Consider the following 23,302-nt stretch of genomic DNA (forward strand, 5'->3'; position numbering starts at 1 on the left):
ACTTAAGCGAGGTTCTTCTTTGTCCACTTATTATAGATTATTATTGTATTAATAATAATAATTCACACATACGGTCCATATAGTACCAATAGTTTTATCATCAACAGGGGTAATACTGAAATCACTTTCACAAAGCCTGAAGACATTCAATATCCCGATGTATATAGTTTACCTTTTACAGAAAGCCACAATTCTTAATACTTGTCGGATCACCAGAAAATGTCTATCTTCTTTCAGCGTTTGCTCACGATTTTCTATTTAGATTCTTGCTCCTATAGCTTGGCTAAGGCCCGCGTTAGTTGCTTACATTACCCTCACTGAAGAGGAGAAAAATATACATAAATATAATAATAATAATAATATTTATTTCAGGTCAATAACTAGAACGTAGACCTAGAATAAAATAGGACCTATTACATAATTAGTGTAACCAATAGTGTAATTCCTTAGATTACGTGTATACTTTGTTACGGTTCTATCCGAGCGAAGCCAGGACGGGCCGGTAGTTTATATAATAATTTTTGAAGCTAAAATCTAGGTACTATACGCCACAGATGCATATATCAACAAAAAAAAATGCACAGAATTATTCAAACGAAATAATCTTTTTTTATTTTTCAATAGCTAACTAAAGCTCAAATGTCAAAGGATATTCGAAATGAAAATTATTGATACAAAATGAAAGTATTCATTAAGCATAAAACTCAATTGGCTCACGTTAAAAAAAAACATGAAGAATATAATTCGCAGGTTCGCTCAATTTATTGGATGTTCTTGGACCGAGTGTCAATTAGTGTGGAAACAAAAAAAAATTATGCATCAGCGAACAATGCCAATTAAAATGACACAACAGGAGAAAAATCGACGAAATTCGATGAAAGGAATTATTAATTATTGATGGCTTTCGTATGCGGCTTTTTATGTCTTTTTTGAATTAATTTTTCATTTTTTTCTATTAAAATATTATATAGCTAATATTACTAGATAACTCTGGCTTATATTATGGCTTTTGGCATAACATTACATTAGCGTATTTTTATTTTCGCATAACTCGGCTTCGGCATATTTTTTTATACAGAATTAATATAATACATTTGGAACTTTACTTGTGACAGAAGTTGTGAGTAATTCCCAAAAAAAACATACAAATTCAAAATTATCAATTCAATTTCATATAGATCACTTATTTTCTATACATAAATCTAAGTCAACTGCCGACTACCGACAAACTTCATAGGATTAGTAAAACTAATTGTCGTCGCGAAAGGGAAGATTTATATTTGAAAAAAGCACTGAGAATAATATATGATATGATCACAATAAGAATTGAATAGATATGTACATATGTAGGTTACAAAACGCCATTTCTCGAAAACTGCTCAATGGAGCAGGAAATACATTGGAAACAGACATGAGTTTAGGCCCAGCATTTATCCAGATCCATCCGAAACAGTCTGACAGAAACCCTGAAGAAGTTGGGTTTGTGACAGACTTTTTGAGAGGAAACTTGGAGTAAACCCATATATGATCGGAAACCGAATTCCTTTCAGATTGCTTACCGCTCAGTATTCTCCTGTTGAGGCGAAACTATCGGTAACTTTTGCGAATGTATTTTTTATACGAACTAGTATTTATCTGTGAGCTGAGCATACAAACTTTTATGTAAGCAAAAATCTATTCTATATCCTAGTAACATCATAAATAATAAATAATAAATTAATATATCAGGACAAATCACACAGATTGAGCTAGCCCCAAAGTAAGTTCGAGACTTGTGTTATGGGATACTAACTCAACGATACTAATATTTTATAACAAATACATATATAGATAAACATCCAAGACCCGGGCCAATCAGAAAAAGATCATTTTCCATCATGACCCGACCGGGGATCGAACCCGGGACCTCTCGATTCAGAGGCAAGCACTTTACCACTGCGCCACCGAGGTCGTCAAAACATCATAGACACGAAAGATTGTGAAAATACAATTTTTTTCGGCGGTGGAAATACAAATAGATTTTTTATTTATATACTTTTGTTAGTAAATTGATGATAATGAAATAAGAGCTTAAATGGCTTAATTTTTTTTTGTTTGTTCTTCATTATTCATAGAAATGGCAGATAAACTGTTCGTATTTTGTATGGAAAATCGAAATTTTATCATCTTTCATTGTAAATTTCATTTGCAAGTTCTTGTTTGTATATGAGCTTTTTGACCTTATGGAATAACCAACGATAAAACTATTTCAAGTAGTTTTGCACTGGCAACCAACAAAAAAAAGTTTTTATTTTTTTGCATTCCTTAATTTGAAATATTTTTTCACAATGACAAATTCAAATATTCCCGCGGATTGATTTTAACATGAAAATTGATAAATTTGTTATTTTTGTCGTAAAATCAAAAAAGGCAATATAATTTCATTGAATTACTGCTTTTCTTGGTTTTATTTTTTGCTGACCAAAGATTTTGGCCAGATCCATTTTTGAGATAATTTTAAGTAGTGCATTTTATTTAAAATTCAGTGTTCAAAATGCGAAAGTTTAAAAATTAACATTGAGTGGTCAGTAAAATCGCGCATGAATCAAATAATTATTATAGTAATACAATAAAGTTTAAATAAATAAAACATAATTAAACAATACGGGTCGTTAGTATAAACATTTTAACTATTAATTATCTCGCGTAGACCCCAAAATTCCCTTAGGAATTCATCTCATTCTTACATCTAAACTGAGCGCCCTTATCCAGAGTGGAGGTCGCGACGCATACTGATGGCCTATTACAATAATTATGCTAATTATTCGTTAACGAAGCCAATTCATTGATATTACATTGATTTTGTGACCTAAAATTATCGTAAAAGGAATTTATCTTCATATTTTTGAGATACCTATAATAGTCTATGACAAAATTGTTGTAAAAAAATGTCTATTTTTTTTTTTGTGCGTTAGATTATTTTTCATTTGTAACCTCAACTTATTTAGTGGGCATTATTTGATAACAAGCTAAAATAAACAAACAGTTTTTTAATAATTCAGTTCAATTTAATAGTTTTTTAATAAGTCAATTTGTATGTTCTTATAAGTTGTCTATGGATATAGATAAAGTTATATGTGCTTTTGGTAACTTAGTATAGTTAAATGTCGAAAAAAACTTCCAATCATCTGATCATTTTAACCGAAATTCTGTAATAAAATGATATTTTTCAAATCTTAATAAATTATTATTAAATTAAATATTAAGGTGATATTTTTCTTTAAATTTTATTTTAACTATTAAAGAAAATCCTGAAATAAGTTTTTTTATTTTTTTATTAATAACCATTATAAATTTTTAAGATTATAAGTTGAACATACAAGTTTATGTTGTAATTTAAATTAGTTTTCAATTTCATAATGATACATTTGTTTAATAAAGAAATATGAAAAATTTAAAAGTAAAACTAAATACCTAATTGTTTTCTAAATAATAATTCCCGTGAGGGATATGAAAGTTTCACCAAACTTTTGATAAAGTTTTTACAAAACCAATCCAATATAGGTGCTTTAAATCAGCAAAAATTGTACAAAAAAATTATCGTGCTTAGCTCTTTACAAGCTGCTCAAACTTACCTAATTCACTACTTTTCTCAGCCTCGATAACTTGCGCGACAAAACCGCGCGTTCGCGCGTGCATCCGCGTGAAATGCACGCGCGACCTGCCATGCCTTATCAGGGTCCTGCCACTATGCCGCACATGTTTAAAATCACTTTTGTGTTCACAGTACACTAAAGACGCGATGTATAGTAATAAAATCGTCCGCATTTTCACGGCATCGCGCCGCGTCCGCCCGCCGCGTGCCGTCAGCTAATACTGACGTGCCGCCAAATCCTGGAACGGGATTATTTTTTTATTTCTTCAAATTTGGAACTTTTGTTTTCGAATTTGATGCCAGTATTCAATTGTTGCTATATTAAGTTAATAGTTAAAATGGCTTTTTTCTGTTTTTGATGATCTTGTAGCAAGAGAATTGATAACGCGCGTATCATGAAAATACCGCGAACTTGTATTTTTTATAAAATGTTGATTTCCTTTTAATTGCTAATAGTAATGCATACGAAATAGCTAATAGGTACTATTTATTTATTGTTTCATCCCTTCTCATATATTCAGCAAAAAGGTAAAGTGATTAATAAACTTTGATACGTTTTCAAATTAGTTTGTGCAAGTTATAATTGACTTTATATAAATTAATTTTCGAAATAAGTGAGTACGTATTGCGCGCAACTACACACAAATATCCGAGGATTTAATGAACTGAATTATTAATATGATTATAGATTGTGTAAATTATCGGAATCTGATTTTGGTGTGCAATTAACATAGTAAATATTACATTACGTTTGTCAGATATTTTTTGTTGATCTATGGATATTTCTTCATAGACGTATTCCTCATGGCTGAGGGTCGTGGTCATTACGTGGAATAAAACACACACAATAATTTTCTTGCCACTGTTAATGAAGTGGTTTGCCATTGCCGTCTCCATTTCACACACAAGTTAATAATCAACCAGTGTGCAGGTTTCGTCACGACGTTTTCATTCACCGGAAGCAAGTGGTGGTCGATGAAAACTACTATACATGAGTCAGATTGGTATACAAACTCATATGGCACGAGTAGGATTCGAACCTGGGCCTTTTCGATCAACAGGCGGGCGTCTTAACCATTACACCACCACCGCACCTATTATATTAGGAAGGCAGTTTACTCTAAATATTGAGACGTCATAGAACATCACTACAAGTTCTATTTTTTTTTTTTGTTTTTCAAAAAGAATCATATTTGATCAGTTGGAGAATAACCAATTCAAAGTGAAACGACGTACAAGTTGGTAGACCTCATAATAAATATTAAAAAAATACCTATACACAAGTCAGATTTGATATATGAAATCATGTGGCACGAGTAGGATTCGAACCTGGGACCTTTAGACCCACAGGCTGTCTTAACTGTTACATCACCACCGCTTCCACATTTACAGCTACGAGCTACGAAAAAGACCGTAGACCACCGTCTACGAAGTTGCTACGGAGCTACGGCGGCGTAGATGTCATGTATATAGATACAATATGGTAGCTTCGTAGCGTGTATATGCCAGTATATAGATACAATATGGTAGCTTCGTAGCGTGTGGTTCCGCCCTAGAATAAGACCACTCCATTAGAAATTAAAATAAGTAAAACACCATGGATAGGATATCGTAACATAAAAAACACAGTATTTCGTTTAAAAAACAAAAGGGATATTGCATTCACCAGTATAAATATAAATATATATTAGGACAAATCGCACAGATTGAGCTAGCCCCAAAGTAAGTTCGAGACTCGTGTTATGGGATACTAACTCAACGATACCACAGTTTAAATAATACCCCAGACGATACTATATTTTATAACAAACATCCAAGACCCTGGCCAATCAGAAAAAGATCATTTTCCATCGTGACCCCACCGGGGTTCGAACCCGGGACCTCTCGGTTCAGTGGCAAGAACTTGACCATTGCGCCACCGAGGTAATATAAACCTAGTAGTACTGTGAAAAATTGTTGTCAAAAAATTTTGTTCGTATTCATACAATTTATGCTAATTTAGCCTAACTAGATTAAATGCAAAACGTATTTTTGGTTAAATCATCCAATGGGATGAGATCGGGTGAGCCGTTAATGGAATGTGGCCGTTGGCATCATGTCAAACAGCTCATTCGAAATCAAAATCAAAATCAGATCATTTATTTAGAAATTAGGCCTTCACATGCACTTTTTCACGTCATATTCTAAATTAAATGATGTTTACCAAAGCTACAAACTACTTTACTACTACTACTTTACTAAGCATTTCGGAACGACCACTGCTGAAAGAAGAAGAAATGCCGGAAGAAACTCATTCAAACAGTGTTGGTCCCTATTATGCCAGAAGGGCTTACCATTTTTTAAATATAAATTTATAATTTTTTATCAGTAATATAACATGTAAGTACACAATAAAATCGAACACAATCTATTATACAGACGATCATGAAATTAGTAGGTACTCCGTACGAAGTACTTAAAACACATACAAGACATACAAGTAGGCAAAGATCTAAAATGTTGCATCCAAGTGTATTTGCTTATAAATAATTCACAGGGGTATTTCAAAGAGTTGATGGTTAAGAGGTCAAGATCGTATCTGCCTATGATCGAAAGGTCCCAGATTCGAATCCTACTTCTGCCATATGAGTTTGTGTACCAATCTGACTCTTATAGCTTTCATAGACCACTGCTAGCTTCCGGTGATGGAAAATATAGTGAGGAAAACTGCACACTGGTTGTTTTAGTTGTTTTAATTACTTATCATTACATGCGATAGGTAGTCTTTAAATATGTCAGAAGCTTTTAAAGGTGGTTCTCAAAGCGTTTCGACCGCTGCGACCGCGCTGTCATTTCAATTTTTAAAATTTTAACAAAAACAATAATAAGTTTTACTATCAAACTTTTAAACAGGCACTGTGTGTGTAGGCACTGTGGTAATGTGAATTTTAGGAAATGATACGTACCTCAAGAAAATTAACGGATCGAAACTTCAGTCGAAACGCTCTGCGAACCACACTTAGAACTTAAAATCTGAAACCAGTTTTAGCAATTAACACACTCGAAAATAAAGACAATAGACAGGTGTAGATATTTCAAAAATACTTATTTTTAATTTATATACTATAATAAAGCAAATGTAACATTATTCTAGACTAGTAAGAAAAGGTTAATAATAATAATATAATAAATCTTTATTGTCTCTCCATAACCACTAAAAAGTTTACAAAACAACTCAACCGAAGACGGATAATGGTGGGTTGATACCTAAACTAGGAATATTGCTGTATCTCAGGTCATCAACCCTCCACCCCAGTAAATGTATTAACAAAAAAAAAGGGACGAAATCATAAAAATGAGCAAAACAATGCAATTTACCTATTTTTTTTTTAAACTACCCTAACACCAAACTAACAAAGGATAACAAAAATTACTTCGTTACAAAAAGGACAGACATTAATTTTAGAAAATGTAACAAAAAGGAAATGGAAGAATACCATTAAATATGTGGGTAACAAAATATTAACACATCCCGATTGATAAAAAGGTCTTTAAGCAAAAATACAACTTCCTTTAATCCTCCAAATCAGCCAGACATCAAGAAAACTTAGGGAAAGGGAATAGCTTCAAAGTGCGGCCGTAAAATGAAGGGGAATCCGGTGCCGGAGCGTAAATCCCTATGGAAAGAAAGTAATTGCATGATATTAATTAGCTACATGCTATTTAAAATAAAGGGATGGTAAATAGATAAGATATATATAGGTGATTTACTTACATACAATATTTATCCATGACGAGGTTTTTCACATAGAACTAAATTTTAACAAAATTTATGTAGCTATATAAATAATAAAAATAATACTAATTTATATACCGATTGTCATTATAGCATACACTATTTACTAAACTATATTGCCCAGCGAAGGGCTAACTGAATGAATAAAAATTATATACCTACAAAAAATCTGCGAAAATTGTGACATAAATAATTATATTAGGACAAATCACACAGATTGAGCTAGCCCCAAGTATGTTCGAGACTTGTGTTATGGGATACTAACTCAACGATACTATATTTTATAACAAATACATATATAGATAAACATCCAAGACCCGGCCCAATCAGAAAAAGGTCATTCTCCATCTTGACCCGACCGGGGTTCGAACTCGGGACCTCTTGGTTCAGAGGCAAGCACTTTACCACTCACTGCGCCACCGAAGTCGTCAAGACGTGACAAGCATATTTAATTTTTCCATTTTTTGTTTTTTTTTTTTAATGTTGATAGTACTTATAATTATTTCAAAATATGATTGAAATAAATAAAACAATCTGAAAATGTTTAATCACTTAACATCATGTGCTACAGTAAATTTTGCGAGAATCAATACTACAAAGCTGAATGTAAAGCAATCGTGCATATAGATTACCTATCAAATATTTTATATGGTCGGCAAAAAAACATCTATCGACATAGTAAATGTAAAAAATACAGTTATGAAATAGTAAAAAAAGCCTCTCTCTCTCTCTCTCTCTCTCTCTCTCTAACTTCTGAACATAATAGGTATTTTTTGATATTAATTATTATAAGGTCTATCTACTTGTGCTTCGTTTCACTTTGAGAATTGGTTATTCTCCAACTGGTCAAATATGATTCTTTTTGAAAAACAAAAAAAAAATATAGAACTTGTAGTGATGTTCTATGACGTCTCAAAGTTTAGAGTAAACTGCCTTCCTAATATAATAGGTGCGGTGGTGGTGTAATGGTTAAGACGCCCGCCTGTTGATCGAAAAGGCCCAGGTTCGAATCCTACTCTTGCCACATGAGTTTGTATACCGATCTGACTCATGTATAGTAGTTTTCATCGACCACCTGCTTCCGGTGAAGGAAAACATCGTAAGGAAACCTGCACAATGGTTGATTCTTATTAACTTGTGTGTGAAATGGAGAAGGCAATGGCAAACCACTTCATTAATAATGCCAAGGAAGTTGTTATGTGTGTTTAATTCCACGTAATGACCACGACCCTCAGCCGTGAGGAATACGACTATGAAGAAGAATGTACTTTAATTAGGTAGAACACAAAATAGTAAACTATTTAATCAATAAAGTGAAATTTGGTGATTACAATACCTATATATGCATTTTATTTAATACCCAGTTTAAGTAGGCAATTATTTATCTATGCGGGATATAGGCAATAGCAGAAAATATGAAGACAATACCGATTCAAATTAAATAAATTTAACCAGTTCAATAATTTTAAATCGTACAGTTTAGAACACAATTATTCTTGAAGTAAGCGAAGCATGAGCATAAGGTTATTAATAATTATGTAAAAGATTCAACATGGAAGTTATTTCACTGATAAGAACAATGTTCTTAAATTCTTTTTGTTTCGAGAGTTATTGTGTGAGATATTCTGGTTTGTGGTTCTCAAATTAAAATAATTAAAAGTAGTGTAGTTAACGTAGAAAACAAAAAGTTGCCAGTGAAATACCTATAATTTCTAAAAAAAATATTGATTTTGTCATAATACTATATACCTATATATAGATAATATATTATATAAGATGAATTTAACTTGTTTTGCCGACAGTATCCAACCTAGTTTAGATATCCTGAACTGTTTGATCGTAGAATATGAATAGTTTAATAGGTTATTTGATCAATCATTCAAACAGAGTCTAACTGCAATGGTGCAGCCGGACCATTGCAGTTGACTCTGAAATAGTTTTACATGTACCCCAAATTCATTTGAAATCGAATCCGAAAGCCGGTCTGCAAAATTCTTGTATGTATCCATAGCCTTCCGTTTTGTTCCCTGTTGTTGTTGTTGTGTGGCTGTGACGCCACGAAGCCCGGGCCCGCATAAACATAAACCTTTAAATTTTTTACATTCTATAATGATTAATTCAACGTTAAAAAGGAGCCTATGTAATCCAGCTTTTTAACTATTTCCATATAATAGTAAATATGCGATGAACGTGAAAGAAGGAAATACAAAAATCCTATTTTCATACCCTATAATGTTATAAATGAGAAAGTAACTTTGTTGGTTGTTACCTCTTCACGCTCTATCTACTCAGCCAATATTCTTGAAATTTTGCATACATGTAGTTTGAAATATGAATTAGGACATAGGGAACCTTTCATCCCAGAAAATTAACGCGGCAGAAACCGCGGGCAAGTTAAATACTATTGAATGTAAGTATATTTGCAAATACACTTTTGAAATACCGCAATATTACTAGTGGAATGGGAGTACGGAACCACACCGGTATCAAATATTAACTTGTATGATAGAGGTAAGGCAGGTCGAATATTCGGATATGTAACCATTGCATTGGTGAGTTTGCTTAGCATTTACAAGCGTCAAAATGAATATTGCACGCTATGCGGCGTTTGGTTCTCGCCTTTTAGAGAAGGACCAAACTTATTCAATTGCGCTTTGGAAGTCATTTTTCTGATGTCAATAAGTGATATTTATATATTATATTTGTTGATATTTATATAAAAGTAGTTTTTTTTTTATTTGAATCCCTTGATATGTTAAGATGCGACTAATTTATATAGGTAGGTACCTATAGCCTTGGCAGCTGGGAGTTAGCAGCAGCATTTCCAAAGATGTTTGACAAACAAGCAGCCGGTCATAAATTTCGTATTTTGTATCGTACCTAGCGTTTAGAAAATTTACGAAATTGGATTTCGAAGTAACCACACCCGATTATATTACCACGAAAAACGAAAGAGTTTGTAGAAAACTATATGTGTTGTGAATGAAGCTAATTATTGTGGCTTTCAGTTTGTGAAAAACAATCGATATTTGTTACTATTTCTAAAACCATTAGATGGTAATCAAATTTTGATACATGGATAGAAATACAATCTTGAATAACACCTCAACTTTTGACCTAGAAATTCATACGAGCGGTACACCAGGCAACAACGCAGTAAGTAGGAAAGTTTGCTTTGGCACTCATTGCTATTAAATAATGACAGGCGTTAACAAATCTGAGCGTTCAACATTCAGCGTCATTGTTAACTCACGCACGAGGGTTTTGTAGTCCCTGTATGTAATATGTACTTACAAAATTTGTCCAGAATTGTCAAAATATTAATATTTATGTTCTGCGCGATATTACGGACCCATAGTCGTGAGTTTAACTTAAACACACGAAGATGACGACCTCGGTGGCGCAATGATAAAGTGCTGCCTCTGAACCGAGAGGTCCCAGATTCAATCCCCGGTCGGGTCATGATGGAAAATGATCTTTTTCTGATTGACCCGGGTCTTGGATGTTTATCTATATATGTATTTATTATAAAATATAGTATCGTTGAGTTAGTATCCCATAACACAAGTCTCGAACTTATTTTGGGGCTAGCTCAATCTGTGGGATTTGTCGTATTTATTATTTATTTATTTTATTTATGTGAGAGAAAACAATAATTTTATATTTTCTATCCCTGAGTCTGATAACTTACATTACTTTTACTAATTAATAATCTCTTAATTACCTTTTAACATTATAAATCTAGATAAACATTCCAGTCTTATCTTACCCGCACAGTAGAAATTATATTAGACTAAATATTACCAAGGGGTTCCGCAAATTGACCCTTTGAGCTTATTAAATAAAGTTTAATTACATATTTCTTTGCCTTGAGAGGTTTTCAGACCCAGACCGTGTCTTACTCGACTAATAATATTAAGATTGAAATTCAATAATCACGTGTAATCAAATTAAAATTAATGAGAATTTACGATATATTAATAAGTATAGTTTTTCGCTTGTTGAATAACTGTTACAAGTTGATGAAAATTGAGAAATCAATTTCTTTTGAAAGCATTCATCTAATACAAAATAAAAAGATTTTTTTTAAACCGCCAACTCTGTATATGACATTTTCGGTCAAAGAAATTTAATTACCTACATTTCTTAGAATTATTAGCGGAAATTAAACAATATATATAATAAATAAACATATATATACGAACAAATCACACAGATTGAGCTAGCCCCAAAGTAAAGTAAAGTTGTGTTATGGGATACCAACTCAACGATACTATATTTTATAACAAATACATATATAGATAAATATTCAAGACCCGGGCCAATCAGAAAAATACCATTTTCCATCATGACCCGACCGGGGATCGAACCCGAGACCTCTCGGTCCAGAGGCAAGCACTTTACCACTGCGCCGCCGAGGTCGTCAAATGTTTTTAAATAATAAATGGAGAAAATGCACCATGAATTATATGAGGCAATAAATAACCGATTGGCTACGTTGTTGTAGTCAGAAACTGTAGCGATGCTACCATATTATTGTGTTGAAGGCCTACGCCCAGCTGGCTTTTTAAGTTCATTGCAAATAATCATATATTCAGAGTGGCATCGATTTTATGAACATTAAAGCAATATCTCCGGTCAATTTCATACTTTCTACGTTCTAACCACAAACTGTTACTGACAAACATACAATATTGTGACTTGTGACTCATTGTGTGAAAACATCCGTCGTTTATAACCATCTGTATTGTCTATACCCGCGTTTCATAATATTCAACAGTTTACCTTAACTACGGTCGCTATACGAACGTAAAACAATACATTAATTGTGATGCCATGTGTTAAAACTATTTGTTTATATGAAACAGTGGGCCCGGCACGATTACCTTGACGTCTGTCAACAACGAAAGAAATTATATGGGTTCAATACTCAATACTTTATTTTTATTATTTACGTTCGTTGGTTAATAACTTCTTTTTAATACTATCAAACATACATACGACCCACAAGATAGCAAATGGTGTTCGCAGCAATCAACGTCTGCACCAATACTAGCTCTAAAATTGTCTGATATCGATTTTATAACCAAAATTAACCATAAAAATCGTTACAAACATTAATTGTGAAGGAAAATACGTTATTTTATATTAACTGTTGTCTTTTAATCTTAAAATAACAGTTTATTTTGTCTAAATTAATGCTCTGAGATAAGCTGGTGTAAATTCAAACTAATCTCGACATTGCAAGCTAGCACAAGCTAATGAAAGTGGATTTTAGGCAATTTAATATGAAGTGAATTAAAATGTTTTTAAAGTAAATGGTTTTAAAAACGTGTAGATAATTTCAATTTCAAATGATAATAAATTTTTCAATTTTAATAGTGCCAAGAAAGTCTTTGTTTATGTTTCATTCCACGTAAAGATCACGACCCTCAGCCATGAGGTATTATTATTAAGAGATTTATCTTTTTCGTTTAAATAAGATCATCTTAAGCACCTTTTTTATTAAACAATATTGATCTTAGGCTCGATCTTTGAGAGTTTAATGATTTTATTACTATTTAAAATTTAAATATTCAAGTGGAAACCCCTAGTCTGAAACATGCGAGATAATATTTACATGTTCTGTTTGCGTTTCAGTTAAAAATAATTTCCCCATTCCCCGTAGTTCTACCGAATAGTCTTAAATTCAAATTCAAATTCAAAATTCGAATTCAAATCATTCATTCAGAAATTAGACCTTCACAGGCACTTTTTCTCGTCAACTTTTATATTTATAGTTATTTCTCGCAAGCTACAAACTACTGGCATTTCGGAACGACCACTGCTGAGAAGAAATGCCGAAAGAAACTCATTTGAACAGTGTTGGTCTCTATCATGCCAGATCGGCTTACCATTATTGTTTCTCACAATGTTTTTTTTTTTCTAATAATATATAAAAGTACATAATTGTACATAGTCAAAAGGTATATCAAAACAGGTTATGATTGTGATCCGAGTGCTGAGTACTTACTAGTTCTTGCCAAAAAAAAAACTATGAAATTTTCTTCTAGAATCGAATGCGGTTGATCAACGTGTTTCGCAGTGTGGTCGTGAATGGACAGTGGTCAGTAATTGGCACGAATCCAGAATACGATCCCATCACCAATTTGGTTAGGTCGCGGAAAATGCTCTTGTGAAATTTAATTTTACCAGCGCACCGCGGCTAAGCCTCTGTAGGTGTGTAACTTACACCTCTAAAGCACTCATTTCGAAAATCCGTTTTCTATCATATTCCTCCACTACTCATCCAACTAATATTATCCAGGCAAAAGTTTGTAAATATGTTTATTACTTTTTCACGCTCAAACGGCTGAGTCTGTGATCAAAATACTTTTTGCCCACCCAGGACGTGTCATCATTTATGTAATGCCACGAATCCCAATGTCCGTGTAGTACCTATGTAACTTGGAACATACCGATAAGAGAGAGAGAGAGAGGAGATAGAGAGACAGTAAATGTGATTTAGTGAAAATTAACGTCCATTGCTAATACCTACTCAAAGAATTAAAACTATTTGGTTATTAAAATAGCTAGCAAGTGATACACACGAGATACAAAAAATTGTGCCTACCTATTTATACATTACACGTTAAGTATGTATTTAATAAATATATAGAATAAATATTATTAAAATATGACATAATTATTGACACGAAGCATTCGTTCAGATTAACTCCTTGAAACCATCACGATAAAAACGAAAATCGCCTGTGATATAAATGGAAAATATGATTTAATATCGGAAAACCTAGGTCAAGAGAGTACATGTTTACGTATATTATTACCACCGTGGTTTTGTGATGCCACCGGTTTGACAAGTGCTATTAACCAAATGGAAATTATTATGTTTATTTTTAACTGAAATCATGAAAAATCTGCCCGATGCGTGTATTTTTCGTGTGTATTACACTGTCAATATAACAATGTCGACCTATAAGGCTAATATTTAAGCTGTAAGATATTTAAATGAATATATTTTTGGCATATTTAGTGTCGCGCGTCGAGTGGGATGCAAAATAAGCTAAAATAATAATATATTGGGTAATATTATAGATATTACGGCCCATCCTCTTCTTCATAGTCGTATTCCTCATGGCTGAGGGTCGTGGTCATTACGTGGAATGAAACACACACAACAACTTTCTTGGCATTATTAATGGAGTGGTTTGCCATTACCTTCTCAATTTCACACACAAGTTACTAATAATCAACCAGTGTGCAGGTTTCCTCACGATGTTTTCCTACAACGGAAGCAAGTGGTGGTCGATGAAAATTATATATGAGTCAGATTTGTATACAAACTCATGTGGCACGAGTAGGATTCGAACCTGGGACCTTTCGATCCACAGGCGAGCGTCTTAACCATTACACCACCACCGCTTCCACGGCCCGTCCACTTGGGTATAAACTCATTATTTTAATATTTCTATGATTTCATGAGAATCTCTTCTCATACTTACTTTCTACCACTCATGCCGTTTGCTCAGATTACGTCAACATAACTCGAAACTCCCTCGTAGTCGGATAAACAAATTAATAAGTTAAACACATTAAAGTATAATCTAAATAAGAAGCCATTAGTGGACTAGACTAGGGTATAACCGCCAAGTTTGCCAAATGGCAGTCGTTGGGAATCTAGTACTGCTAATGAAGCCAAGGCTCGTTATTAGCTCGTTTAGACGATATTCTGGACTCGCTTTTAAGGGGACGTCGACGACGAATTTCGCATTAACAAATTTCAACTTTGTTAAAATGAACGACAGCATAACGGCCCACATAAAGTTAAGCTTGTGTCATATATCCGGACACAAACTGAGAAACAGATACAACATACCCAGAACCGCAAACATCTGTGGTAGGAATATGATATCTTCATCCCATAGACTAATCAAAGTAAACAAAGATTATTAGGTAGGTATAATATATCATTAAAATTTTCCTCACGCTTCGGCCTTCACTGTGACATCTGCTCCTAAAATTGATTTGTCTGATGAGATCTTTAATGCCTTCATGGCTTCAATATACTTTTTGGATGATGATAATTTTTCGAAAGTATACCAAGTTTTATTTTTGACAAGTGGTCCATTTACATTAAGAACTGAGAGAGTGGGAAAAGAAGAGGTATTTATCTGACAAAAATATGTGCTGGCATCTAGCTAAATGTACAATGCAATACAAAAATTCTTTATTGCACAAATTTGTTACATAGTAATATTTCGATCTTCAAGTCAAAATTGACCTTTGATCTTTTTCAGATTGACCTGGGTCTTGTACGTTCATCTATATATTACCACTGAGTTAGTAACCCATAATACAAGTCTCGAACTTCGAAGCTAACTCAATCTGTTGTCCTTAAAAAAAAGCCAATTTTGACGTTAACGTTTACCTGCGCAAAAAACGCCAAGTACGCCGTTTTTCCATTCATTCATTCATTCATTCATTCATTCATTCATTCATTCATTCATTCATCAATTAAAGTTTAAGATATTAAATTTAATTGTATATACATATTGAGAACATCTGTCCCAAATCATCGACCCCTAGTTATTTGCTCTGCCATCCAGCTCCTATTGGTCCTCCCCATTGGTCAAAACTTTATAATTATTACCTAAACCATAATAATATCTGACTGGAAACTCATTACAAGTTTGTTGACTAAATAAACATTATTATTGATCTATTTTAAACACTACAGGAAATGAAAGTAAATATGTGAAATTTCAATCCGGAATATTATGAATATACTGAGCAAACATCAGACCATGGCCGCCTCTCTCTCTCTCTCTCTCTCTCTGGTTCGTTTCCTTCTTAACCGTTTAGCGTCGGAGCTCAGGGACCGCTTTCCTACTTTTTCGTCCCGTTGTCACACTAATGGCACGCGTAATCATCCTTAAGTAGCAATTCTTTGGTTTGCCCCCTCTACCATAGCCAGGGGAGCAGTCAGAGACTTTGTTTCCTAGCTTCATGGAGTTAAGACAGTGGACTCTGAGCACCGAAGGTTTATGGCTGCGAAAGAACTAAGAAAAATAAGAATGAAGTACATCAGATTTACCTTGCCAGTTTGTATTGATCCGAATATAATATAACCCCCCCACAAATAGAAACAGAAGAGATCAAAACGAATTGAGAACCTTCTCTCTTTTTTAAGTCGGTTAAAAAAAGGTTATAAAATGAGATGGCTAGTTAAATATTGAAACTACTTAAAATACTTTGTGCTTGAATAAAAAAATTCAGTTTTTAATACTAAATACTTTTCCCAAGAGCATCTTGTTTGATCTAATAATTTATTTTCGCAGAATAAAACAGAATTTGTTTTATTACGCGTATTGACGCAACTATTTTAAAACACCACTGCATTATTATCAGGGTAATATCAAATTTTGTTGTAAATATAATCCTTCAAATTTAATCCACTATTTTACAATTGAATGGGCTTTTGCGTTAAATGAAAAACATTATTATTTTTTATTATATTAATAAATTAGTGTTTTTTGTTCTTTATTCACGTCGAAATACAGCAATTGTTTTTTTTTTTTTTTTGATATGGATATGCTTGGAGAGCTGGAGAGTGACATTACCGCGGGCGAAGCCGCGGGCAACTGCTAATAGAGAGCTGTGGCTACCATGAAACATAAGACACGTAGCACGTCATTGCGTCCACACGTTTCGTTTTACACGATGCGTACACGATAGAAAAAAGACACGGCATGTGGACGTTAGCAACGTGCTAACGTGTTTATGTTTCGTGGCAGGCATTCAGTTCCGCTGATCAAGCCATACGTGATGACAGATCAATGATATGACAATAATTCTTACAAATAATTGATCACGTATAATCACTGGCATGCATAAATTATTGTCAATAATATTGTGTATTCAGTTGGCAAAGAGAAAAAAATTCTAGAACTGTTCTAAATGTACCAATAATGTCCGTATTGTACGACGTGCGTATACTGAATAGATCCTTAACCAATCTTGCAAATTATAATTTTTATAGGCGCTTACACAACCGACAACGTGATGAGCATAGCGTAATAAAATCTTAGTTTTAATTATTCTTATAAATTATGTATGTGATTGCCAGCAATTACATACTTAATAGTAACAATCTGTTTTAGTATAGAAAAAAGCTAGGCATGGTAATCTCGCGAACAGGACAAATCATTAATCTATGGGATCATTAGTAAATTCGTTTATTTTCTCAAATGTGAGTATACCTACAGTGCATGTGTGTGATGTAATGTATGTTCTGTTTTTATACAAACATTTTTAAAACGATAAGTATGGAATTAATAGAAACAGTATTTTGACGACCTCAGTGGCGCAGTGGTAAAGTTCTTGCCACTGAACCGAGAGGTCCCGGGTTCGATCCCCGGTCGGCTCATGATGGAAAATGATCCATTTCTGATTGGCCCGGGTCTTGGATGTTTATCTATATATGTATTTGTTATAAAATATAGTATCGTTGAGTTAGTATCCCATAACACAAGTCTCGAACATACTTTGGGGCTAGCTCAATCTGTGTGATTTGTCCTAATATAAAAAAAAAAGTATATTTAAGGTTATATAAACTAATAATATGTAGTAAAGTACATATATCCTTCATATTTACGTATATGTACTTCATATTTATGTCCATAATGTACTCGTATATTAATAACATAAATGTGTATGGGTAAATGTTTGTTTGTTCCTCATTAAAATCTAACAAAGCATTGGATTTGAGTTTTGGTGATAAATTAGTGAACACTGGAACTTATAGAGGAAGATTTTGCCGAATTCGGCAAATATTTGGCAAAATCTTCGCCGATTCTTCTTCATAGTAGTATTCCTCATGGCTGAGGGTCGTGGCCATTACGTGGAATTAAACATACACAACAACTTTCTTGACATTATTAATAATATCCATTGTTCTCCATTTCACACACAAGTTAATAATCAACCAGTGTGCAGGTTTCCTCACGATGTTTTCCTTCACCGGAAGCAAGTGGTGGTCGATGAAAACTACAGTACATGAGTCAGATTGGTATACAAACTCATGTGGTACGAGTAGGATTCGAACCTGGGACCTTTCGATTCACAGGCGGACGTCTTAACCATTACACCACCACCGCTGCACCACCTTCGCCGATATGTAGAGCCACATCACCATCCGATCACCTAATACCTATGTAAATGGTACCGTTTAAATATCCTAATTTTCCCATCGCCTTGGGCAGCGCGGCAAACTGTAATTTGAGATTGAAGTTAATTGCTATGCATAAAATTACATTGCAGTTTCTAAAATTACGCTGCACTATTATGTTAAACAAGAGCATTGTGTGAAACATGGGTTTGTTACGGATTCATGTTCAATTTATGTTCTAAACTCTTTTCAGTATTTACCTAGAATTCATCGAAATTTCTCGAATATTCATCTATTCGAAAAAAGGAAATTATTTACGGTTACCTACCTTTTAACAATACAAGAAAAATGCAAAATGCACATAAAAACAGGCTTGTTAACAATTAATGTACAATGTTTTTAAAATAATTTTATTGCTAAATATTCTTTGTTTCTTTTGCGCAGTTACATTTGCGATTCTATTCAGTTTACTGTGTAAATGAAGACTAATTGTTAAAGCACGTACCAACGTTTGTACCTACAACAAAGGGGTTTTGATAAAATTGCACTCATTTTCATTGAAATTTTGCAGTTATTCTACCTAACATTTTGTTTTGCATTGATTATTTTGAAAACATCTAGTTCGCAACCTGGAGATACCCCGTCGAACGTGCAAGACGTGGTCTCCATCACGAGTCGAGCATCATAATGGAAAATGGAGCCACAGGACATCCGCCAGCTAGATATGTCAATTTCCTTTACATCTGTAATGTTGCTGGCCACAAATGCATAAGGATGCGCCAGGACAAAGATCGTTGGAGTAGACGGAAGGATCCTATATCAAGCAGTGAGTCAAGAAAAGCTGCAGATGATGATCATAATATGGACACAAAACCAATTTTAGTTAGCCTCAAAATTATGGAATACTAACTCGACATCCTATCCAAAAGATCAATTTTAATTGACCGGGACTCGAACCCGTGAACTTCCAGTGTAGTAGTCCGGCAAGCTACAAATATTGTCGAAGTTACTACCTTCGAAACACGATTGTCATCTTAGTCTTTTTTACAAATTAAATAACGCATCATTTACCTTTATAATTTATGTCAAATCCAAACAATCTTTGGCTTTCAGCATAATTAAAAGCCAATATCAAACAAAACTACATGTTCCATTCACCACCTCACATCTCATACACATTAGTCAACGCAAGCTCCGGTTTATCATAGCCCAATTCCTCTGGAGTTTCGATTCCAAGCTCCGTCAATGTTGGCTTAAGTTCTTGGATGATGTATGGATATATTTCGTTTACTTTTGGCCCGCATTGGTCCTTCGTCGCCTCTAGGATTCTGACGGCCAACGCGTAATCGTTGACCCTTCTGCAAGCGTGGAGGGCAGCCTTCAGAATCTTAGGGTCAGGAACCAAGTCCATCCCGTGGATGTCAGTCATGCCTTTACGAATTTCCCACCCGTCAATTTCGCATCTGTTGAAGAACGCTTCGTATCTGAAAATAATCAGGTTGTGATTTAACGCCACACGTAATATTTTTTTTACTTATAATTAAATGGGGAACATAATGACAAAATCATTCTCTCTCAGCTAACTATTACGAAAATCAAAAATTGAAGAAATTGATAGCACACAATGATTTCCATTGTGGAGATATATTTAGACCTGCCTATAAATATCACTTCAGGAAGCTGTGGCGGTGTAATGATTAAGACGCCCTACGCCCTATGGATCGAAAGGTCCCAGGTTCGAATCCTACTCGTGCCACATGAGTTTGTATACCAATCTTACTCATGTATAGTAGTTTTCATATAGCACAACTTGCTTCCGGTGAAGGAAAACACCGTCAGGAAACCTGCACACTGGTTGATTCTTATTAACTTGTGTATGAAATAAAGAAGGCAAAATAAAATTACTATATTAAGTACAAAATCTAATTTGTATAAGTGATTCTAAGCTAAAATGCTATCTAGATATTTTAAATGCCTTGCCTGCAATCGAATTCTTCATCAGACTCAACAGGCTGACCATGGGCCATACGTATAGGGGTCACAGAAATAGCCCTCGCAGCGGGAACCAATGTATTCTTTAAAGCATTCACCATTCTCCCTATTAATGAGAGCAACATTGTAATTTGGTTCGCACTTCAGAAAAACTGGAAAGATCTGAGCGTTGAGTCAAAAATTGACGCGTAGAACGAATTAAAAAATAAATATTTTGTCTTGCTGGCCAGTTTTATTTAAGACACTACTGACAAAAAGGTCGAAAATGTCTTTTTTCTATAGTTTTCTTATGCGCTCTGTATTTCCCACATATATAAAACATTGTAAATTTCATACCTACATCTGTGGTTTTTCCAAGCTTTTAATTAACTTGCAATGCAAAATAAAATGCAGGTGGAATCTTGTAACTCAATTTTGAAGCAGATATCTTCAACTGGTTGAGCTGAAATTTTGTGCACACGTTTAGTTTGGATGACAATGCATTATTATATTAAGTATAACCTAATGGTGCACCCACGAATGGCTCCCGACTAGGGAACTCCTTAACGGTATATTGCACTGGCATGATTATTTCATTGAATGCAATAAGGTTTCTCAGGCAACAAACAAGGCTTATGCCAAAATGCCATTTTTGTAAAAACTTATTCCATAATAATACGTATGTTATTTTGTAACTTTGTTATATAGTATATAATAATTATGCCTCTGACGTGTGTAGGTGTGGCTCTATTTTTGAAGTTACTAGAATTTTTCACATTTTTTTACAATTTATTGGTTAGTTAGAGTACTCAGTTGAGCACAGACCTTTGATATAAGGACCATATTATTTGTTTTTGGTCTAGCATCCGTTGTGGGTCAAAAGTTACAAGTATACCCGCCATGGCATCAGTTAAAACAAATGAAAATATTACATAAGTATAATATACGTAGTATTTTTTACTAACTATAGTTCGTCAATCAGTGTTATTCATTGTAATGCCAGTTCCACACTGTCGTCGAACAGCTTGCGGATTTTGTATAATTTGCTGGGTTTTCATTGCGGTAAATAAAATCAGTCATACTAACTGCGCAATGTTCACGCATTCGCGTCGGCATGTGTCCGAGTTCGGCGACAGCGTGGAGCGGGCATAATGTTATGTCCAAAGTGGCAAACAACTTGTCACTGGCGGACTAACACCATTGCCGACATTAGGCAATAAAAAAATTGCCCTTCTTATCGAAGGGTATGTGCTCCATTCCCCTCCAAGGCGCTCTAAAACGAATTGTCATGTCGTAACTATTAAGAACATTTTAAATTTGCCGCCCCCTAAAATCTGCCGCCCTCAGCCTACTGGTAAATCCGCCACTGCTTGTAGGAACGTGTATTGTACATACATAACAGAACATTCTACAAGTTACCAGCGCCAAAATACATACTTTATCATCATGTGACTTGTGTGACTTGTAAGCTATGTAGTCACTTGTCGAAGTATATATATATATATATATATATATATATATATATATATATATATATATATATATATATATATATATATATATATATATTTTTTTTTTTTTTTCCAAAAATAGCTAAGAACACTCGAAGAAATTCTCTTTCAATTAAAAATACTATTTCTAAATAGTTTGAGCCGTTTGGTTGTTACAATGCCACGGAAAGACATACAGATTCACAGACACTAATAAGATAGATATATAAAATATTATTCACAGCAACAGAATACATACAAAAAAAAACATAACAGTATACATATAAGTAATTAATGTTTATGTGTGCTGCGGAAATACAAAATGGCCATGGCTCAACGATAACATTGCTTCTCGGGGAGCAACGCGTTGATTTTCAGCCATAGCCACTGTAGGGGCAGTGCAATCAAGTCACGTTAATAGAAAACATTTACACCATTATTCTAGTGAATTAATAATTTTTAGGCTGTCAGTCTGCAAAAACACATCACACGCAAATGTATTACAGTTGTATTGTGTAAGGTCTAACTTGGAGAAAAAGAAGAAAAAAAAAAAAAACAACGTACGTAAACTCCACTCCTGTCATTTGTGGTTAATTATATAAGGTGAAATCGTGGCTATCTCGACTTTGGTCAGAGAACTAGGGATGCCGACCACCGTGCTAAGTGGAGACGAAAAATTAGGAAAGCGTACCCTGGGCTCCGACGCTCAACGGCTGAGGAAGGAACCGGGAAAACGCTCTGAGAGGCAGGTGGTGTCTATACTTTTCTAGCTAGTAGCTCTTCATGGGTCTGTGTGTGGCGTAACGTATGATGTGTATGTCTATTATCGGTAGTCAAGTATTCGTTGGTGACAAATTGAGACAAGTTACTTTCTAGAACTTTGTGTATAGCTACACAAAGTTCTAGAAACTTTGTTTCGCAAATCATTTACGAGTATGATAATAGAAATGTCAGTTGCGCCATAATAGTAACATACATCTTATTACGAAAGCGTACATCCTACTAAAAATATATGTATGTATGTTTGTTTGTTACTCTTTCACGCAAAATCTACTGAACGGATTGTTATAAAATTTGGTACACGGGTAGAATATAAACTGGAATAACACATAGGGTGCTTTTTATCCAGAAATTTCCACGGGAGCGAAGCCCCAGGGCGCAGCTATAGCACATCATCATCAAGACAAAGCAAACTCAAACTGTTGTTGTATACAAAAAAAAAAAAACGCTGAAGCGCAGAAACAATTTACGGAAAAATAGAAAAT

General features: G+C 34.1%; 2 protein-coding genes across 2 annotated transcripts in view; both read right to left on the reverse strand.

Moving 5' to 3' along the window:
• The window catches only part of LOC128675963 (uncharacterized protein), a 109,941-nt gene extending 106,103 nt beyond the window's left edge, over positions 1 to 3,838 (reverse strand). Inside the window, exon 1 of the mRNA XM_053755823.1 lies at positions 3,615 to 3,838. Within this exon, the coding sequence (XP_053611798.1) occupies positions 3,615 to 3,807 (193 nt within the window). The 5' untranslated portion in view covers positions 3,808 to 3,838. The remainder of the gene's footprint in view (positions 1 to 3,614) is intronic.
• Positions 3,839 to 19,641: 15,803 nt separating this feature from the next.
• On the reverse strand, positions 19,642 to 20,755 carry LOC128680700 (cytochrome c oxidase subunit 5A, mitochondrial-like). Its single transcript, XM_053764024.2, has 2 exons — positions 20,557 to 20,755; positions 19,642 to 20,060 (listed from the first exon to the last, which is right to left on the reverse strand). The coding sequence occupies exons 1-2, from the start codon at positions 20,691 to 20,693 to the stop codon at positions 19,739 to 19,741; spliced, it is 459 nt and encodes a 152-aa protein (XP_053619999.1). The 5' UTR covers positions 20,694 to 20,755; the 3' UTR covers positions 19,642 to 19,738.
• Positions 20,756 to 23,302: the final 2,547 nt, after the last annotated feature.

This window comes from Plodia interpunctella, chromosome 2 (genome assembly GCF_027563975.2).
Source record: "Plodia interpunctella isolate USDA-ARS_2022_Savannah chromosome 2, ilPloInte3.2, whole genome shotgun sequence".
Taxonomy (NCBI): domain Eukaryota; kingdom Metazoa; phylum Arthropoda; class Insecta; order Lepidoptera; family Pyralidae; genus Plodia; species Plodia interpunctella.

What these genes read in the sequence shown, in the direction of transcription:
- LOC128680700 (XM_053764024.2), bottom strand. Translation starts at nt 20,693, where the DNA reads ATGTTGCTCTCATTAATAGGGAGAATGGTGAATGCTTTAAAGAATACA. An exon ending in GATGAAGAATTCGATTGCAG is followed by an intron (nt 20,061 to 20,556) that starts GCAAGGCATTTA and finishes GATTATTTTCAG; the next exon opens with ATACGAAGCGTTCTTCAACA.